This window comes from Theropithecus gelada, chromosome 7a, assembly GCF_003255815.1.
Source record: "Theropithecus gelada isolate Dixy chromosome 7a, Tgel_1.0, whole genome shotgun sequence".
Classification (NCBI taxonomy): Eukaryota; Metazoa; Chordata; class Mammalia; order Primates; family Cercopithecidae; genus Theropithecus; species Theropithecus gelada.
The window spans coordinates 7529304-7549007 of record NC_037674.1 but is presented as its reverse complement, the minus strand read 5'-3'; the positions used below and the strand labels follow the sequence as shown (position 1 = coordinate 7549007).

The window sequence follows — 19704 nt, the reverse complement described above, 5'->3', positions numbered from 1 at the left end:
GACAGAGCAAGACTCCATCTCAAAAAAAAAAAAGGCAATTGGGGTGAACCTGTTTAGATAAGACTTTTAAAGTGAAGACATCTCCCACCTCCTCCTCTTTGGCGTATTTGGGTGGGGGATGGACAGGAGGAAGGTCACCCTGTGGGACCAGAAGGGAGGTGGTGCATTCTAGAGAGGGGTTATGAAAACCCAGATGACCTTCCTTGTTTTACAAACAAGATCATGTTTCTCCAGTACTACATGCAGTCAGCAGGAACAGGGATTAGTCATGTTTTAAAATACGAACTTCTATTTACTAGTAGAAGTAGTTAAAGATTTCTCAGAATAGTGCTTGTGTCAGACCAAGAGCTGCAGGAGTTAAAAATGAGAAATCCCCACGGTACCTCTTGTTCTGCCTGTACATCCCAGATCCCTAGTCCTTCTGTATAGTGGAAGCCACTTAAATTTCTTGTGAATTTCTTAGACCCTTATCAGCTTATCCATAGGCCGTTTTCCTTAAATAGACATTGCACTGGCCACATGGATCTGTACTTAGCTTTTTCATTTCTTGCTATATCTTAGGAACAGCAATAGGTCCGTCTGATTATTTAAGTGGCAGCACAGGATCCGTTTAGTGGATGTGGGATGGGCTATTAACCAGCCCCCTTGGACCGATTGTTAGGAGATTTCCAGTCAGTGCAGCAATGAACAGCCTTGTGGCTATGCCTTTGTGTTTGGGTGTGGGTTCTTTTATAGAGGCAGTTCTTGGCTATGGCAGGGGTACAGGCCAGGAGCATACCAACTCTGATAGACCTGGGCAGAATGCCTTCCCAAGGGGGTCAGTGTACCCTGCTTTTGATTATGTATGAGAGTTGGTGTATGAGGTTCCCACACCGTCACCAACGCTGCATGACCAGCTGTTTGATAGAAGCTCCAGGCTGATGGGTACAAAGAGGTGTCTTGTTAATTTCATGTGTCTTTCATAATAAGTGAAGCCAAACACTATTTCATATGTTCATAAGCGGTTTTTCTTTTCAATGCACTGCCTATTTGTTTCCTGTGCTCATTCCTCTGTTAGATTTTCACCCCCAGCTTTATTGGTGTATAATTGACAAATAAGTTTTGTATGTTTAAGTCATACAATGTAATGTACTGATATAAGTTACATGGTGAAATGATTACCACAGTCAAGTGCATTAACATAGCCATCACTTCACATAGCTACCTTTTTGTGTGTGTGGTGAGAACACTTCAGATCGATTGTCTTAACAGATTACTAGTATACAATACAGGATTATTAACTACAGACATCGTGCTACACACTGGATCCCCAGAACTTACTCATCTCATAACTGAAAGTTTCTACCGTTTGGCCAATATCTCCCCATTTCCCCCACCTCTCAGCCCCTGGCAATTCAGAATTTGGGTGTTTCTTATTATTCTTGATTTGTGTTATTCTTTACATATAAAGCAAATGAATCCTTTGGTTTGTATTGTAAAAGTTTACCCAAGCTTACCATTCTTTTCTTCTTCTTCTTTTGGCATGCTTTTTACTTTGCTAAACATGTCATTTAGTCAAATATATCAGTCTTTTTCCTTTGAGCTTACTGAGTTTTTGGGGTTAGTGTGACCATCACACTCCTAAGATTATTTTTAAACATAAAGTTGTCGGCCGGGTGCAGTGGCTCACGCCTGTAATCCCAGCACTTTGGGAGGTGGGCAGGTCACCTGAGGTCAGGAGTTCAAGACCAGCTTGGGCAACATGGCGAAACTCTGTCTCTACTAACAGTACAAAAAATAAGCTGGGCGCAGCAGCGCATGCCTGTAATCCCAGCTACTTGGGAGGCTGAGTCAGGAAAATTGCTTGAATCTGGGAGGCAGAGGTTGCGATTAGCTGAGATCGTGCCACTGGGCTCCAGCCTGGGCAATAGAGTGAGACACCATCTCAAAACATAAACAAACAAATAAATAAAAAGCTGTCTTCCAGAACTTTGATATTATTTTAAATTATTTAAATAATTGATTTATCTGGAATTTATCTTGGTGCGTGGATACAGGAAAAGTTACATTTTAGACATTTTGTCCCAATAGCTAGCCAGTTATGCCAGAGCTATCCAAGGAATCTTTCCCGTGCAGGTTTGAAATGCTGCCTTTACCATACCCAAATCATCACGTGGGTCTCGGTCTGTTTCTGGATGTGTTACAGGGATGGTCCATTCAGGTTCCAGACCCAGGCTGCTTTATTTACTGGGGATTTATGGTGCATTTTATTACCTGGTAGGGCTACTTTCAGACCTTGCCATCATCATTCCATTTCAGATTTTTTTCCTGGATATTTTTGCACTTTTATTTTTCCATAGGAGCTTTAAAACCAGCTTGTCTAGTTATTCACTGCAAACTCTTTTGTTTTGTTTTGTTTTGTTTTGTTTTGAGACAGTCTCACTGTGTCGCCCAGGCTGGAGTGCAATGGTGCGATCTTGGCTCACTGCAACCTTCGCCTTCTGGGTTCAAGCGATTCTCCTGTCTCAACCTCCTGAGTAGCTGGGATTACAGGGGTGCGCCACCACGCCTGACTAATTTTTGTATTTTTAGTATAGACAGGGTTTCACCATGTTGGTCAGGCTGGTCTCGAACTCCTGACTTCAGGTGATCTGCCCACGGGATTACAGGCGTGAGCCACCGCACCCGGCCCACTATAAACTCTTACTGGTATTTTTATTAGGCATGCTTAAAGTCTGTCCATTTAGGGGAAAAAATGTCAGCTTTACAACATAGTCTTTCTAGGCAGCAAAGGATTTATCTTTCCATTTATTCAAGCTCATTTATTTTCATCAATAAAGTTTTTCATAAAAATTCAACACATATCTTGTCTGCTCCTTGTCGTTTTATCCGTTTTATTGTTTTTCTAAATGCCAACTTTCATTTCATTATTTTTCAACATGTTGCTGTTTGTAGGTACAAAGAAAGCTATCGATTTTTATGTATTAAATTTGAAACCATTGCCTTAGTGAATTCTCTTATTTTTTAAAAATAGATTTTTAGTTGTTTTCTTGAGCTTTTCCTGGCATGCAATCATACCATCTGCAAACAAGAATGATTTTTGCCGCTTCCTTTCTTGTTTTCTATTACTTCTTATTGCCTAATCAGATTGGGTAGAACAGCAGTAACAATTTTACATAATAGTAGGATATGGCTTCCTAAAAACAACACCTTTTTGAAAGATCTATACTTTTAATTTTCTCATAAAAATATCAAGCATATGAAAAAATAGCTTCAATATTTACCCATTCATGGCTAGTGGTATTTAATCTATACCCTGACTCTTTCCCAGATTATTCTAAAGCAAATCTCAGATCTTACATCATAGCCTCTTTAAATATTTCATATTGTGTCTCTAAAATATAGGAATTCTGTTTTAAAAGATAATTTCAATGCCGTTATCACAACTAAAAGTTAATATTTGTTTATACCGTTAAATATTCGTTTGTGTTTGCATTTTCCCAGTTTAAGGGCGCTGTTTGAATGGGGATCCAAACAAAATCTATTGATTGAGATTGGTCAATGCATTTCATAATTCTCTTACGTCTCTTATAGGTGGTCCATCCATCTCTTTTTTCTGTCTTACAAATTTTTGTTGGTGTTATTGTGGAAGAATCTGTCATTTATCCTGTAGCGTTTCTTGCAGTGTGGATTTTGCTGATTGCATCTTCATGGTGCTGTTTAATGTGTTCCTCTATTCTCTGTGTCCTGTAAAATAGTGGTTGTTTTTAGACATAGAGGCTTGATCAGATTCAGTTTGGTTGTTTGGGCAAAATCTTTCATACATATTACTGTGTCGTTCTATTGGGAGGCACATGATATCTGGTCATCTCTTTTTTGGTGATATTAGCAACCATTGATGATCATTGTCTAGATCTAGTAATTGATTAGAAGTTGCCAAATGGTAGTGTTCTAATTTCATCATTTCTTCTTCATTAGTTAGCTGGAATTCTATGTAGAGAAACTTTCCCTCAAGTATTTGGTTACCCTGAATATGATTCTTATAAGAAAAGCAGATTAAATGCTTGATTTCTTCTCTTTACTGAAAAATTTAAAAATTAATGAGCTGTCCAGGCACAGTGGGTCACGCCTGTAATCCCAGCACTTTGGGAGGCCGAGATGAGCAGATCACGAGGTCAGGAGTTCGAGACCATCCTGGCTAACATGGTGAAACCCTGTCTCTACTAAAAATAAAAAATTAGCCAGGCGTGGTGGCAGGCACCTGTCATCCCAGCTGCTTGGGAGGCTGAGACAGGAGAATGGCGTGAACCTGGGAGGCAGAGCTTGCAGTGAGCTGAAATCGTGCCACTGCACTCCAGCCTGGGTGACAGAGCAAGACTCCATCTCAAAAAAAAAAAAAAAAAAAAAAAAAAATTAATGAGTTTCCCCAACAGCTTTTAAAAGACAACCGGTGAGGTTGTGTATGTTGTTGTTAGCACCGTTGGTGTGTTTTCTGTGTTGTTACCATGCTTATTGGTGCTCAAGTTTTCTATGGCCAATAGGAGCTTCTTTAGGTTGTTTTCTGAGTCCCATCAATGTAAACCCAGTAGTCTTTGATTGTTTCCTTCCTTTCTCGTGTATTCCAGAATCATCTTAAATATTTCTTGCCCCAGGTCTGGCCAGTTGGTTCTTTCTCCGAGGAGCCCTGTGGAATAACATTTAGAGACTGTAATCTGGGTAGTACGGTTGCTCATTGCTGTAGATTTGGTGAGAGTGTATATGTCTGTGTGGAAGGCAGCCTCCTAAATGGCCCCCAGGGGCCCCCGCCTCCTGGGGTTCATGGCCGTGAGTCCTGCCCTCCCCTCGTGTGGGGGATGGACCTATTGACGGCTTCTATTGAATAGAATCTGGCAGAAGTGATGGGATATGGCTTCCCAGATCAGGTTACAAAGAGATGTGGCTTCTCTCTCAACTTGCCCTTTCTTGTTCTCTCTTACTTGTTCCCTCTGAAGGAACCAAGCTAGCCTGGTGTGGTTGGCAGTTACCCCATCCAGAGGCCCACGTGGCACAGGACTGATGTCTCTGGCCAATGGCCTGGTAAGAGAACTTGGAAGTGGGTGACCCCTCTTCAGGTGTTCAGATGGCTGCAGCACCACTCAGTACCTCGCTGCCTGTGACACATGAGAGGTCCTGAGCCACAGTCACCCAGCTAAGCCACACCCAGATTCCTGATCCACAGAAACTCTCAGAGAATCCATGGTTGTTGTTTTAAGCCACTAAATTCCCGAGTCATTGGTTATGCAGCCAACAATAACTAATACACAGCATATTTTTTTAAGATAAAATAACGTCATGATTCCTAATGATACTGTCAGGTTTATAGGTTCTAACATTTGTAGTTTCTTTTTCCTGTGCCCCAAATTCCTGTTCTCAAGGACACCGGCATAATTTTGCATTGGTTTTATTCCGTTAACCTTACAACGGTCTCAGAATAACAATACCAACACTGCCAAGGACACATGATTGTAGATACAGATTACAATTTATTTGCATTTACTTTTGTCTTTAGAATACATCGCACAAGGGATGTACAGTCAGACGACTGTGTTTCAAAATATTTTGGAATAGATCACAACTGGATACACTTTTAGATTCATTTATTTCATTTTTCTCTTATTTCGAATTTGCTTTTTCCATTTAATTTTGTTTTGTAATTATATAAAATACTTACATGGTATGAAATTCAAACAAACAACATAGGGTGTATGCAGAGAGGTCAGTTTCTTCCCCTATTTGTCCCCCCACCTCCCAGTTTCTTCCTTTGTGTAGGTGACCATTTTGAGCATTTTACCTATTTTTATTGTAAGCATATCTTCCCCTTTCTTAGGTAAATGGTAGTGGAGTAGAGCCCTGCATGTCCATCTTGCTTTCTTCACTTCACACTAAACCCTGGCGGTGATGCCACAGCTCTGTGCTGTTCACAGGAGCATGGAGAGGATATTCTGTAGAACTCTACTGTGCGGATAGATGTCTCCTATTCAGGAGCATTTGGGCAGTTTCCAGGGTTTTGCTATTACAGATAGTGCTGCTGCAGTGAAGCGCCTATGCGTGTGCTTTTTCCTGTTTTTGCCATTAAAAACAAATTATTTATTATGCTTTTTTTTGGAAGTCATCCTCCCAGCTGCAAGGGTTAGGATCTGTCTTGGGCAATTCTGCATTGTCTTGAGCTTGACTTTGACCTTCCTTCCCTGACTCTCTGTTGTGGCTTCTCTTCCTCCTATCAGCCAGTGACTTACTCTTGTTCACTGGGAGTCTCAAGTTCGACACCGTGGAACCCCCAAATCTCTTTTATCAGTGACAAACCCTGTGCTGCAGGCCCAGGTGTGGCCTCTCCCTGGTGAATGTCCATAGGTGTGGTTTTCAAATGGTGTCTTCTCTTTCATATCAGCCTTATAGGGTCACCTTCTATGGGGGCTTCTTGAAGCACAGGCCCTGGCAGTAGCGGAGAGTCGGGCCTGGAGGCCACACCTTAGCTCGGCAGCAGCAGGTCTCACTTGAGATGCCAGTTACACAACTGTGATGCTCACCCACTCCTGCCTCCTCTCCCCAGTCCAGACCCAGGGGGCACTCCAGGGGCAGGCTCTCCTGCTGATCTGGTGGCTCGCCTCTCCCAGTCCTGTCCTGCCCCATTACAGCTGCAGCCCCTCCTCCCAGTTGAGGCCAGGTCCCATCTGCACTTTGGAACCGCACACGATCCGATGTCGTTTGTCTCCTGTCCCTATCACTCGCCCCTCCACTGGCTTTTGACCACATCTGCCCCACCCTGCATCTATCCACACCCCCTACTCTACCTGCCCCTTTTCCTTCACAACAGGAATCTGGGAGTGGCTGCCTCGTTGCCTGCACCTCCCCTGCACCTCTCAGCCCCTCTCTGGCTCCTGCCCCGCCTTTTCTGAAACAGCTCTTTGAGGTCACAGCTGACTTCCTTGACACTGTGCCCAATACACGAGGTCTCCTTGTAGTTGACCTCCTGCTAGCATGGGCGCAGGCGGGCAAGTCTCCCTTTCTAAGCCCCTTCTTTTCCTGGTATTTAGCAGAGCAGAGTCCTGAGGCTGCATCCTGCCCCCTTGCCCATGACCTTCCCTTGCAGACTCATCCGTGCCTGCAGCTTCACTTGGCACCTGCAGATGGTTCATTCCCAAACCTGTTTTCTAACCAGGACTCCTGAGTCCAGCCACCTACTGAGCATCCAGGCTCCTGCCAGTAAACTTGCCTGGAGTCCCCAACCCAAGCTCAGTCCTCTCCCAGGCACCCCTTCTCAGTGAGGGGCAGGTCTCTCCATCGAGCTGTGCAACCATTGTCTAGCCTCCTCATCCTCTTTCAGACTCCAGTCCAACTTCCCGTCCTGTTGACGGACCCCTAAATCCCCATCTGTTGCTGTTTCTCCATCTCCATCATCACCCTGGTCCACACCATCATTGCCACTCACGTGCCGGGATGGCGACAGTAGCCTCTCAGCTGCTCTCCCTTCTTCCTCTCTGCTGCCTGCCCCTCTGCCAGAGTTCATTTCTAAAGGAGTAGTTGGGCCACTTCCCTGATGGATACCCTGGAGTGACAGTCCTTATGGCCTGTCACCTGTGGTCCCAGGGTCCTCACATCTGGCCAGCGCTTCCCCCTACCCTAGACTTGTCTCAGCTGCTGGCCCACCCCCTGGGCTTCCAGTCCAGACATCCTATAGCTCTTCTAAGGTGCCATTGTCTCTGCACCCTAGGGCCTTTCACCTGCTCCCACCTCAGCCTGGAAAGCTTTCTCCTCCTTTTGCCTGTGGCTTGTTGATTCCTTCTGCTCCTCCAGACCTCAGCTTAAATGGCAGCCACCCCCAAATTCCTCATCAGAGCAGGCTCCCCCGTCCCTTCCTTCCCAGGGCCATAGCCTCCCTTCCCAGCATTCACCACGGCCCATCCCGATGCATTTGTTCTGTGGCTGTGGGACTGCTGTCAGCCTCACTGTGTAGCCTGTGAGCTCCATGTTTCTGTCTTGACACTGGTCTTCACACAGTGGGTTCAGAAATGCTGAGCCCCTGAACTCACGACAATGAACTTGGGCACAGCCATGTGACCCACTTTGATGGTCCTTATTTGTAAAATGGGGACCCTGAGATCGGTTCATGGGGTGGTTGAGGACTGGGTGGAACTGTGCCATTGTTGCACAGAGGTCTGGTGTGTTGGACGTGAGGGCTGCACTCCAAGACTCCCTGCCTTTGCCGAGAGCAGCAAGCCTTGTGGATGCACCCCTAACACTCCCACGTACACCTGTGATCCAGCTCCACTCAGCCATCCCCTCCCAGACCCCCAGGAGATGCGGGGACAAGTGTTGGAGCTAATGAGACCCCCTGGGGCCACACTGGTGCCTTAGAAGGCTCTGTCCACCACCCATGTTCAGGGTAATTTTCTCCAAAGGTGGCAGGAGTGGAGACCCTCAGGCTTGAAGCTGTGGAACTCCCATCCCCTTCCCTGTCCAGAGGGCCTAGGGTTTTCCTAAGCGGTGTTTCAAACAGAGGCTTCTTCTGGCAGGGGAGAACCTGGAGCACCTTATTCTTCTCCAGACTGTGCAGATACACTGTGCATACGCCTATGTGAGTGAGATATACAGTGTGAAAAGGAGAAGTCACTCTCTGGGGAGACAAGATCCTTAAACCTGTATCTTCATTTTCTTGTCATTTTGTCTCCCTCTGGTGGTCTCAGCTTAGGGTCAGTGCAAGACTTGAGCAAAATAACAGCAATTTCTACCCAAACATGTGGGGCTAGCTGCTTTCATTTTCTAGTGAAGCTGTTGGATTTGGGTTCTGCGTTTCCTGCGGATGTCGAGAGCCGTGCCTGTGAATGTGGTATACGCCCTGCACCGTGCCGCCCCCATTGGACTCTTCTCTGGGTCTGGGTTCTCCTCCCATGATGCACGTGAGTGGGAGGCAGGAGGCGGGGGCCACCGTGGGCTCAACTGTTTCCCACTGAACAGAAGAGCGAGGCAGGCGTGGAAGGCCCCCCCGCAGAGGTGGGTGGTGGCTGGAGTTGCAGCAAGGCCCTTGACTGCTTCACTGGCCTCGTCCTGGAAGCAGGCATCCTGGGTGCCAGCGGTGACCCCCTGCCTGGGATGGGGTACCCTTCACCCTCAGGAGCCTGTGCCCAGATGGGCCCCAGAGCTGGTGATGCTCACTTCAGGGGGAGACGAGGCCAGTCTTCCCTAAATCCACTCGAGGACATGGGTTGACACGGAAATGTGAACCTTGGAAGGGTCTGGTGCGCTGACCAGGGCCACCCTGGGGGCTGGCGAGGGAGAAGCCAGGGGGCTGTGCCTGGGAAGGTAGGAGTCAGATTCCAAAGGGAAGGCTGGCCTCCCAGCCTCCCCAGGGCCTGGGGCCAACAGGGTGCCAGGCAGCCCCTGCCACAGAGGACATAAGGACACTTGCCCAAGGCCCTGGTCACCTGCTGGGGCTGTGAGGCTGGGGTACCTGGGGCGCCTGGAAGAACCAGAGCTTTCCTGCAGAACAAAATGATGCCATCTTGTGGTCAGTGAGAGCCACTGCATTGGGCGCCGCTGGGAGACTGGGGCTTCCCTGGGGGGTGCCTGTTGAGCCATGCTCACTGGGGATGGCAAGGTGGTGTGAGGTAGTAGAAACGGGCCTACCGCAGGCGCCGGGAGCCTTCCCAGCCCCACAGCCGGATGCCATAAAAGGGAGCACAGGGGAGGTCTGGCGAGCCTGTGGCAGCCAAGGCTGTCATACATGCTGTCCAAGCCTCCCAGCTGGGCAGACGTGCATCCTTCACTCTGAAGAAGCCTCAGGCTAGGGTGGGGGTGCTGCACTGGGATAGCTGGATCCTGTTCCCTCTGTGGGGCTGCCTCTGATTCCCCTGGTGACAGGCCCCAGTGAACCCTCTGAGGGACAGGTGGGCGGGGGTTCCTCCCCTGGTGTCACCCCTGAATCCCGCAGTCCCCCACATTGGTGCCTGCAACCCTGCCCAGCTGGAAGGAGGTTTATCAGCTCCAGAGCAAGGGGTGACTGGAGGATATTTAAAAGCCGTGGGAGGACGCCATTGACAGGACTCAGGTGCACAGGGGAGGGATAGAGCGGTCCTGTGAGGAGACACAGCTGGGAACACAGGTGATCCTCTGACCCCAGGGGCACGGAGACCCACTACTGCCCAGGAAAGCAGGAAGGAGGCCAAGTGGCCTGAGCACCGAGGCAAAGCTCCCCACCTGGTCTGTCTGAGCAGGCGAGGGAGGGGCAGCCCGGAGTTTGAGGCAGTGGAGGAGTCTGGAGTAGCTCTTGCACGGAGGAAGAGGCTGAGCTCCCCAGAGAGACAGATGAGAGTTGTGAGGGTGTTTGGGGGCATTTGGGGTCAGGAATTTACAATACATTTACCATAGCACTCATTTGCCCTCTTGGGCAGCTTTTTCCAGCCTCAGGTCCAGAGAAAACAGGTTGGAGATTTGCTGAACTCCTGGGGGCAGATGCACAGGACCGGGGGCAGACGCACAGGACCGGGGGCAGACGCACAGGACCGGGGGCAGACGCACAGGACCGGGGGCAGACGCACAGGACCGGGGGCAGATGCACAGGACTGGGGTCAGGGAGCTGCGGATACTGGGCAGATGTTGAGGTGGTGGATGGCGGCACCCAAACTGGGCCAGTCAATGATTTTAACGGAATGGGTTAGAGGTGAGACCAGGGATCAGCTGGCTGAGGGAGGGAAGAGGTTAGGAGGCTACTGGCAGCGAGGGCTGGGGAAGCGCAGGATGGCTGGGCCCATGATGCTGGAGGGACTCAGGGTAGGGCCAGCTGGAGCAGGAGGGGAGCCAGGAAGCCAGGGCCAAAATCCCCGATGAAAAGGGCTCTGGCCAGGAGGTGGGCAGTCAGGAGGGATAAGGCAGGTGACGTGGCCAAAATGGGTCTGAGAGGCAACCCAGCCATGGTCTAGGATAGCTCAGAGGTCGGCTGACTGCAGCCCCAATGGCAAATCCTCGTGTCCCCCTGATTTTGCATATAAAATTCTCTTGGCACACAGCCACACCTCCTCTGTTATATATTGTCACCGGCTGCCTTTGCACCTCAGGTACAATGGTGAATGGTTGCAACGGAGACCACAAAGCCTAAAACACATACCGTCTCGCCCTTTACAGGAGAGGTTTGTCCACCCCTAGCTGGAGCCCTACTGTCTGGCGTAGGAGCCACTCAAGATTGGTTTGTGGGCAACGTGCACAGGACTTGGGGGTCGGCTGGATGTGGCTCTAACATGTGGCTCTTTATATTTCAATTAATTAAAATTACATACAAGAAAACGGTCCGGTCCCTCGGCTGCAGGAGCCACAGTGCCAATGCTCAAAGCCTCATGTGGGTAGTGGCTCCTGTGTTTGGGCACTGCAGAGGTAGAACCTTCCATTGTGGCTGGCGGGAAGGTTTGTTGGGCCACGATGGTCTAGGGGCAGCAGATGGAACAAGCATGATGTTGCCAAGCCTGGGCCTGTGGTGTGAGGGGTGTGAGGAGCTACACGGGCGTCCTGAGAGGCTACAGACAGGCAGGAGCCTCGTGGGACAGATGCATAGGGACCGGCCAAGGAGAAGCCCAGGGCACAGTCAGGTCACCAGCATGAGTTCCGGGGCTGTGGGCAAAGCATGGAAAGTGCTGTCGTGTTTGGGATGTGACACCTTCTGGATTTGCAGCCTGTGATTGTCACCTTGAGTGACAGTCATCTGGAATCCTGGCGTTGTCCTCCTGACACTGTTTGTGCAGAGTTTTCTGGCCCACGTGTTGATTTTGTGCGGTTACTTGCAGCACGGGCCAGTGAGGGAAGAGACCGGCCGCCCGTGGCTGGCTGCAGATCGCGATGGTTGGGCCCTTCTGTTTTGCATCCTGGCTGCCGTGTTCCTTGTGCTATGGCCAGGCATGCAAGCCCTTTGTTCAGGGGACTTCTCCTCTAGGAAGACTCTGACTCTGTGCCCTCCTTCAGTTCCAGGACCCTGTGAACCAGAAGACCTCATCGATGGGATCATCTTTGCTGCCAATTACCTGGGGTCCACCCAGCTGCTGTCAGAACGGAACCCTTCCAAAAACATCAGAATGATGCAAGCGCAGGAGGCCGTCAGCCGGGTCAAGGTAGAGGTGCTTCCAGGGCCCCTCAGGGATGCCCACACACTTTGGGGGGCACTGGTGGGAGGGAATGTGGCAGGGCTTAGGCCCTTTTCCAGCTCTGACTGCACAGCCCTCGGCACAGGGAGCAGGAGTGGCCTAGGTGCCAACGAGGCTGAGGGAGGCTTGCGCCTTGGCGGGGAAGAAGCTGGCTGGGCAGAGGCAACCAGCTCCTTAACAGGAGGCCCACGGAATCCCAGAAATATGACCTTTGAAGATCATCGTTCCAAAGCATTCTAGTCCTAAAACAGTCCCAAATCCCAGTTCCACAGTACGTGTATTTTTAGTGCCACTCGGAGTGCTTCCAGAAAGGGGGGAAAATATATCACGTTTTATTTAAATTCAGAACCTCAAGAAAAACTTTGACCTGCTTGTAGCTCTGAGTGCTCTTTGGATTGTCTGGTTTTTAACATTGGGTGAGCCCGGGCAAGGGGAAGATGAGACCACATCAGCAAAACTAAATGGGGTCGGGGGAAGGGGGCGCAGCCATCTGAGGTCTCAGCTCTCTGAGCAAGACAAGATCTGCAGATGCCCACCAGCCCAGGGGTGAGAAATGGGGACAGCCTCCTCCCCAGCCCTCACCATATACAACCTTCTCTAACAGAAGCAGAGGAGCACCATGAGGCCATCCGGGGTGGGCAGGAGGAAGCCAGGTAACCCAGGGCAGTGCTGAGCCCTGCTGGCCAGTGCCCCTCAGCAGAGGCCTGGCCCTCCCACCCCAGACACTTGCCTTGCTCCGCTGCCTGGAGCTCAGCTTGCCTTCCTGCCAGCAGATGCCATCTTTCCTGTCCTCCGTAGATGGGGTGGTTGGCAGTCATTTTTAGCACTCCAAGGACACCTGTGTGGGCTTCTCTTGGTCAATGTGTGTGCTTGAAGTGGGCAGTGGCTGTCCACCCGTCCCTGCTGGGCTTTGCCAGGCACCAGGCCTGAGTATGGGGGCGTCAACCACCAGAGTGGCATAACCTCACACACCTTCCTTCTCTCCGTGCCAACCTGTTTTTATTTTCTCTTCCATGCTCTCAGAGGATGCAGAAGGCTGCTAAGATCAAGAAAAAAGCGGTGTGTAGGGCCTTGAGGCCCTGGGACAGTGTTTGCTTGTGTTCCCATGGCTTGTCCTGGGCGGTGGGGGCCGGGGGGTTGTCCTGGGGATCCAAATAATGTTGCAAAGCAGCTTTTCCTCGTGCCTTGGTGGGTGAATCTTAGATGTTTGTAAATGAAACCACAGACACTTCATTTTTTTAACCACCCATTTTGGAAGGATTTATTAGTTCCTCTTTCTTAGCATCTCCGATGTTCCTGTTTTACGTGGACATTTTAAATTGATATGACATTCAGTTGATATGGCAGCGTGGTGGGGCTGGAGCCTGGGCCTCCTGTGCAGTATCACTGAATTGTTCTGATAGCTAAAGATTCCTTGCGCTTAATTTACTAAGTCAGGAGGGTGAGTAGTACACTTTGCCCGTGTGGGGCTTTCTTTATTGGAAATGAGTTTTTGGGCTGGGTGCAGTAGCTCACACCTGTAATCCCAGCACTTTGGGAGACAGAGGCAGGAGGATCATTTGAGCCTAGGAGTTTGAGACTGGCCTGGGCAACACAGTGAGACCCCTGTCTCCACAATTTTTTTTTTTTTTAATTAGCCAGGCATGGTGGCACATGCCTGAAGTCCCAGCTGCCTGGGAGGCTGAAGTAGGAGGATCACTTGAGCCTGGGAGGTCGAGGCTGCAGTGATCTGTGTTTGCACCACTGCACTCCAGCCTGGGCGACAGAGTGAGACCCTATCTTTTAAAGAAAAAAAAAAAGAAAGAAAAACACGAAAGTAAGTGTTGAAACACTGGCAGACTTTTAAAAATGGGTTGACATTGAGTCATTTGTTTGTCACCTGGTCATTTAGTAAATGCTAGAGCGTTTCCAATCCGCCTCATACAGAAAATACCAAAATAGTTGGTGTCACAAGGCTTGTTGCCCACTGTTTTCTTCTGTTTAAACAGCAGGAGATTTAGTTCCCCCTCCCTGCTTTGAAGTAATGCCATTGTCTGGCACTGTGGCCAGAAGACCCCACATAGGGACTCCCTCTTCTGCAGCGAGGCTTTGGTCCACCTAGGACGTCTACTTTGGTCCACCTAGGATGTCTACTTCTTGCCCAGTGGCGTCTCCTTTGATTCTGCTCAGGAGCAAGGGAACGATGGTGTTCATGCTCCTCTTCCCAGGCTGATTTCCTCTGAGCAAGGCAGAACGTGCCAAACACTGCAGACTTGCAGTTGGGGTGTGCTTTTCCCAAAAAAGAGGGGCCCTCGCTTGCAGCCTCCTGGTCCAGCTGGAGCAGGGAGTCCGTACGGACTGCAGCCGGCTTCTGGGACTTGCAGGTCCAGCAATCCTACAGAGTCACTGCCGCCTCTGGAGGGGTTGGTACAGGCAGACCCAGCTCAGAAAGCCCTCTGCGGCCAGCCAGGCGGCCGCCTGACTACATTGAATTACGGTTTGTTCTTCCTTTTTGGAAAGTGGGATGCTCAGTGTCATTGTTGAAGGCCCCTTTCCTGGCCCGGCCACAGCCGTGCGGATGACTGCAGGTCATGCCCCCCATCCACAGATGTGCCGAGGCCCACCCTGTGGCCTGTTCTCTGGTGTCTGTAGGATCCGTACTGTTGACACCCTCCCTTCTTCCGCCAAGGAGGATGACGGGTGTCCTCTCCCTGCCCTGTTACTGATGGTTTCCACTCGAGCCTGGGTGGCTTCAGGCTGCCCCTCTTCTCCCATCCAGGGATCCCAGCCTCAGGTTTCCTCCACAATTGTCACTAATGCCAAGGTCCACCTGCAACTTTTCTCACTTACTTCTGGCTTGACCTACTTTTTAGCAAGAGGATTTTGAGCCACAATCCATGAATATAACCTTTAAATGCATGCTGATGCTGAATGTAACCAAATTTTTAAAAACAGAAAAAGTTCCTCCACGGCTGCAGATTGTCAGCTGCACTTCTTTCAACTCCTTTCTCTTTCTAATGAGTTACAAGCAAAGAAAGCCCAAAAGACCCTTTCCCTTGAAAATTGAGCTAAAATACACTTTTATTATTACAATACCGGGCCTCTCTACAACTCAGAATTCTTGAGGAATTGTCAGCAGGGAGATTTCTTATTTCAGATTTTCTAGTGAATAATTAAATCATAGTTTTTGCCGTTTTGAGATGGAAGATAGACCACCCTGGGCTCCCCAGTGACCATGGAGAATTATTCACCTCGGTGGGCAAACTAATAGAACTTGAAATTCATTGCCACTGTGCAGTGGTAATTAGGATTCTTACAAATGTAAAAATCAGTGAAAGGCTATTCTAGTTTGGGGCAGACCCTGAAGAGTTCACTCAGCTCAGAAGAGCCCATGAAACCTGTCTCACAGCCATATGGCAGGCATGCTACAGTGGCTACAGGTGATGAATGAGGCCATTTGTGGGGCACGTCTCTTGGCTTCTCTGTGTCGTTGTGAGGACAGCACTCAGGCCAGCCCCAGGGCTCAGTCCCCCAAGGCTGCTGTGGGGTGGACATGATGGTGACTGTTTAAATCAGAAGGAAAGGCTGACATTTTCATTCAGCTCCTCTGAAAATGTCTTCCCCATTTCTTAAGGATACTTAGAATCCCAAATCCAGGAAATGTAGCCTGAGTCTATAAATTCCACAGGGGTTGGCCAGAGGGGCCGTGCTTGCCACTGACAGGAGGGGCTGTGGCGACAGACCCAGGCATCCCACCCCATCTCGGTCAAGCTCCGGCGGCCGACCCTCCTCCCTCCTGGTTGCCTCTTACAGACTGCCTCAAGAACTCACACTTAGCTAGGTGACGCGGCCGGTGGCGTGCAGGCAGATTCCTGATGGCCAGTAGCATTTCCTTCTACGTAGACTCGGGATAAAATTGCTGAGCCTTCCCTCCAGTTATTACTTTTTACATTGACAGATAAAATTGTATTTACTATGTACAACATAATATTTTGGAGTATATACACATTGTGAAATGGCTACATCTAGCTAATTCACATGTGCATTACATCACATAGTTATCATTTTTGTAATGAGAACACTACATTCATTATCTTAGCAATTTTTAAGAATATGAAATATTCTTAACAGTAGTCACCACGATGCACAATAGATCTCTGGAACTCATTTCTCCTGTCTAGCAGGAGCTCTGTGTCCGTGGACCAATACTTGCCCCTTCACTCCTTTTGCCCAGCCCCTGGTAACCACCATGCCGCTCTCTACTTCTACTGTGAGATCGACATTTGTAGATTCCGCCTGAGCGAGACCGTGCAGTATGTGTCTTTCTGTGCCTGGCTGATTTCACTGCACAGCGTGTCCTCTGGGGTCATCCATGTGTTGGAAATGACACGGCTGCTGCTTTGCGAAGGCTGAGGAGGCCTCCAGCGCGTCTGCCCGCCACATTTCTTTATCCATGCCTCGTGAATAGACATTGGGTGGATCCCATGTCTTGGCTGCTGTGGACGGTGCTGCCGTGAGCATGGGGGTGCAGGTGTCTCCCAGACATGCTGACCGCACGTCCTTTGGGAACACGCCCAGCAGTGGGATTGCTGGATCACAGGGTGGTTGTAGCTTGACGTTTTTGAGGAACCGCCATACTATTCTCCACAGCAGCTGCACTAATTCACACCCTCCCACAGCGCACCAGGGTTCCCTTTCCTCCACCCCACGCCAAGGCTGCTTTTTATCTTTTTGATAAAAGCCATTCCGACGGATATCAAATGATATATTGTTGTGGTTTTAATTTGGATTTATCTGGTGATTAGGGATGTTGAGCATTTCGTCATAATGCTATTTGCATGTCCTCTATTCCGAGTTGGTTTTTAGATTTTAACAGTATCCACTGTCTTTTCTTAGAATTCTGAGGGGGATGCCCAGACACTGACGGAAGTGGACCTGTTCATTTCCACCCAGAGGATCAAGGTTTTAAATGCAGACACGCAGGTAAGCGTTAAAGGCAGTTGTTCAAAATCAGGTAAACTCCTGAGTTCAACTCCTTCTTGTCCCATGATATAGGCCCTGGTTCTCAGCAGCTTCTCTCCTGTGCCCTCTGCTCCCATCAACCCAAAGCCCATAGCTCGGGCTGCAGGAGGAGCAAGGAGCGCACAGCAGGTAGCAGTTGTGCTGGCGTCACCCCAGGGCTCTGCAGGCGGGAGGTGGGTGGGAAGACCTGCTGGGTCTTCCCCTGCTCCGCAGTCCCGGGGAGCCTGACCTCTGGAGACAGAGGAGGCAGCAGCCCCCACTGTGTGGCTCACACTGCAGCCCACCACCCCCAACCCCAGCGCCGTGCCCCGACCACCCTCCAGGCCCTCACACACCCAGATGCGGGCATGGTGGTACCCTTCCTTGTCACGTGTGTCCCGTGTCCAGGCTTGCGCCCTGTCCCACTGATCTTTGTGTCCTGCACCCCCCTATCCTGGAACCAGCCCCCTCCTGGAGCCTGGCACTGGGTGAAAACTCAGGGAGACAGGTGCCAGGGCTCAGGCACTGGGCGTGCAGCACTTCACAGCCTTGGACTTCATTTTCGGATCTTTTGTGGGCAGACCATCTGGACTAGATCCCCCTCCCACCCTCCAAGCCCCACGCCTCATCACCCACCTGTGCTGAGGGGCCCCAAGACCACCCCAGGCTGGATGGTTTCGGAGGACTGACAGGACTCCACACACTCACAGCTGAGATTGATTTCAGCAGACAGCTCCAGAGCGGAATCGGCAAAGTGGGTGCGGGCTTCCAGAGCCCTCCCCGCAGTCACACAGGACACACTGAACCCCCTGGCAAGGGGCTGTGACAAGAGAGTGAAGTGGTGTCTACCAGGGAAGCTCCCAGACACTCAGCCCAAGGTGTTTACTGGGAGCTGGTCACATAGGCACCCTCTGCCTGGCAGCTACCAAAATTCCAGACTCCCAGGGGGAAAAGAGGTGTCCAGCCTAGACCACGTTGTTTGCACAAAGGGTTTAGGCAAGAGGAACCATGTTTGTCAGTTCGGGTGCTGGGACCCCTCCTGAGATCCACGTTCCCAGATGCCAGAGAGGGCCAGCCTTGCAGGCGGGCCTTTCTGGGGACAACAGCTAGGCCTGCCCCGATAACTCTTCTTGCCAGTGTGCATGGAGGGCGGTGCCACACCCTTGCCAGTGTGCATGTAGGGCGGTGCCACACCCTTGCCAGTGTGCCTGGAGGGCGGTGCCACACCCTTGCCAGTGTGCCTGGAGGGCGGTGCCACACCCTTGCCAGTGTGCCTGGAGGGCGGTGCCACACCCTTGCCAGTGTGCATGGAGGGCGGTGCCACACCCTTGCCAGTGTGCATAGAGGGCGGTACCACACCCAGAGTGGGAGGATGGGCCGGGGATTGAAGCTGGGCTGCATCCTCTAGAGCTGTATAGCCTTAAACAAGTTCCTGAACATCTCTGAGCCTCCTCATACCCACAGCCCCAGCTGAAAGAGTAACTCTTCTGCTGGATCCTGTAAAGGAGAGATGAGAAACCCCCTAGCTTGGCCCAGTTTAGGGCTCCCTCCACTGGCCTCTTCTCCCTTCCCTTCCTTTCCCCTCTGAATCTTTGGATTCTGAACAGGGCGTGCACATTAAATCTGTTGAGGCAGAGGAGCTGGAGAGGAGGGAACAGGTAAGAGAGACTGGGAAGGCCAAAGTAGCCAGTCAGGGCAGGAGAGCAGATGCGGCCATGTTGGTCGGCAGCCTCTGTCTGTGAGGAGGAGGAGGAGGGATCTGCCATTGATAGGAGCTGGGGAAGAAACATGTTTCTGACACCTGGGGATTGATGCAGGCATTTATGACAGTGACAGAAATCAGGAGATGCTGAAGAGCCACTCCAGCTGTTTCAGTGTCCCTCTCTGGAAGGTGACTCTTGTGGTTATGAAACACCCTCATGGCTTTGGCCAGAAAAAACGTCAGCTGCAGAGACAAAGGTGAAGCAGCATCCGCTGCAAAGTGAGGAAGAAATGAGGTCCAGAGGTTGCAGAAACACTCAAGTTCCTTTTGTGAACAGAGGACAAAAGCATAAAACACCAGTGGATTAATTTTTCTGAGCTTTGTGTGCAGTCTTGTTAGGTAGGGGTTGTGGGCAAGATGCTGGCTGGAGATTCCTGTCCAAGGACAAAAGCCATCAAGAGTCATGGGCCTGCCAGAGGCCGAGGGAATTCAAGTCAGGTGGGCTACTTTGGTGTCTCCTGACCCAGGCCCAGGCTGTTTGGGCTCCCTGGGAAGAGCTCATTGAGTGACAAACATTGGCCTGGATGCTTTCCTCTTCTGCACGGCAGGAAGGCCAGGCCAGGCCACTCCTGGGCCCATATGGGAGAGCACCTTGTTCAGGAGGGACCCTTCTCCAGAGCCATGAGTGGCTTCTCATCTGGGAGCAAGTGGGTTTCACTATATGGGAAGCCCCTGCTCCAGCAGAGACAGCCCGAGAGCTCACCTGACATCACACCTCCCTGGGTTCCACACAGTCCATTTGGGAAACTGGGACTGAGATGCGGGCAGAGTGACTGACTGTGAACCAGTACCCTAAAACGCTCTGTTAACTAGGGCTGT

The 19704-nt window shown here is 50.4% G+C and overlaps 1 protein-coding gene across 4 annotated transcripts in view; it reads left to right on the top strand.

Annotated features, from left to right (window-relative positions):
* Positions 1–19704, top strand: part of APBA2 (amyloid beta precursor protein binding family A member 2) — a 231806-nt gene that overhangs the window by 195105 nt on the left and 16997 nt on the right. For 3 of the 4 annotated variants that reach the window (XM_025389991.1, XM_025389993.1, XM_025389992.1), the window contains 3 exons: positions 11965–12110; positions 13167–13202; positions 17019–17105. In XM_025389991.1, coding sequence (XP_025245776.1) covers positions 11965–12110; positions 13167–13202; positions 17019–17105 — 269 coding nt within the window. The remainder of the gene's footprint in view (positions 1–11964; positions 12111–13166; positions 13203–17018; positions 17106–19704) is intronic. The other variant, XM_025389994.1, reaches the window with a different exon arrangement.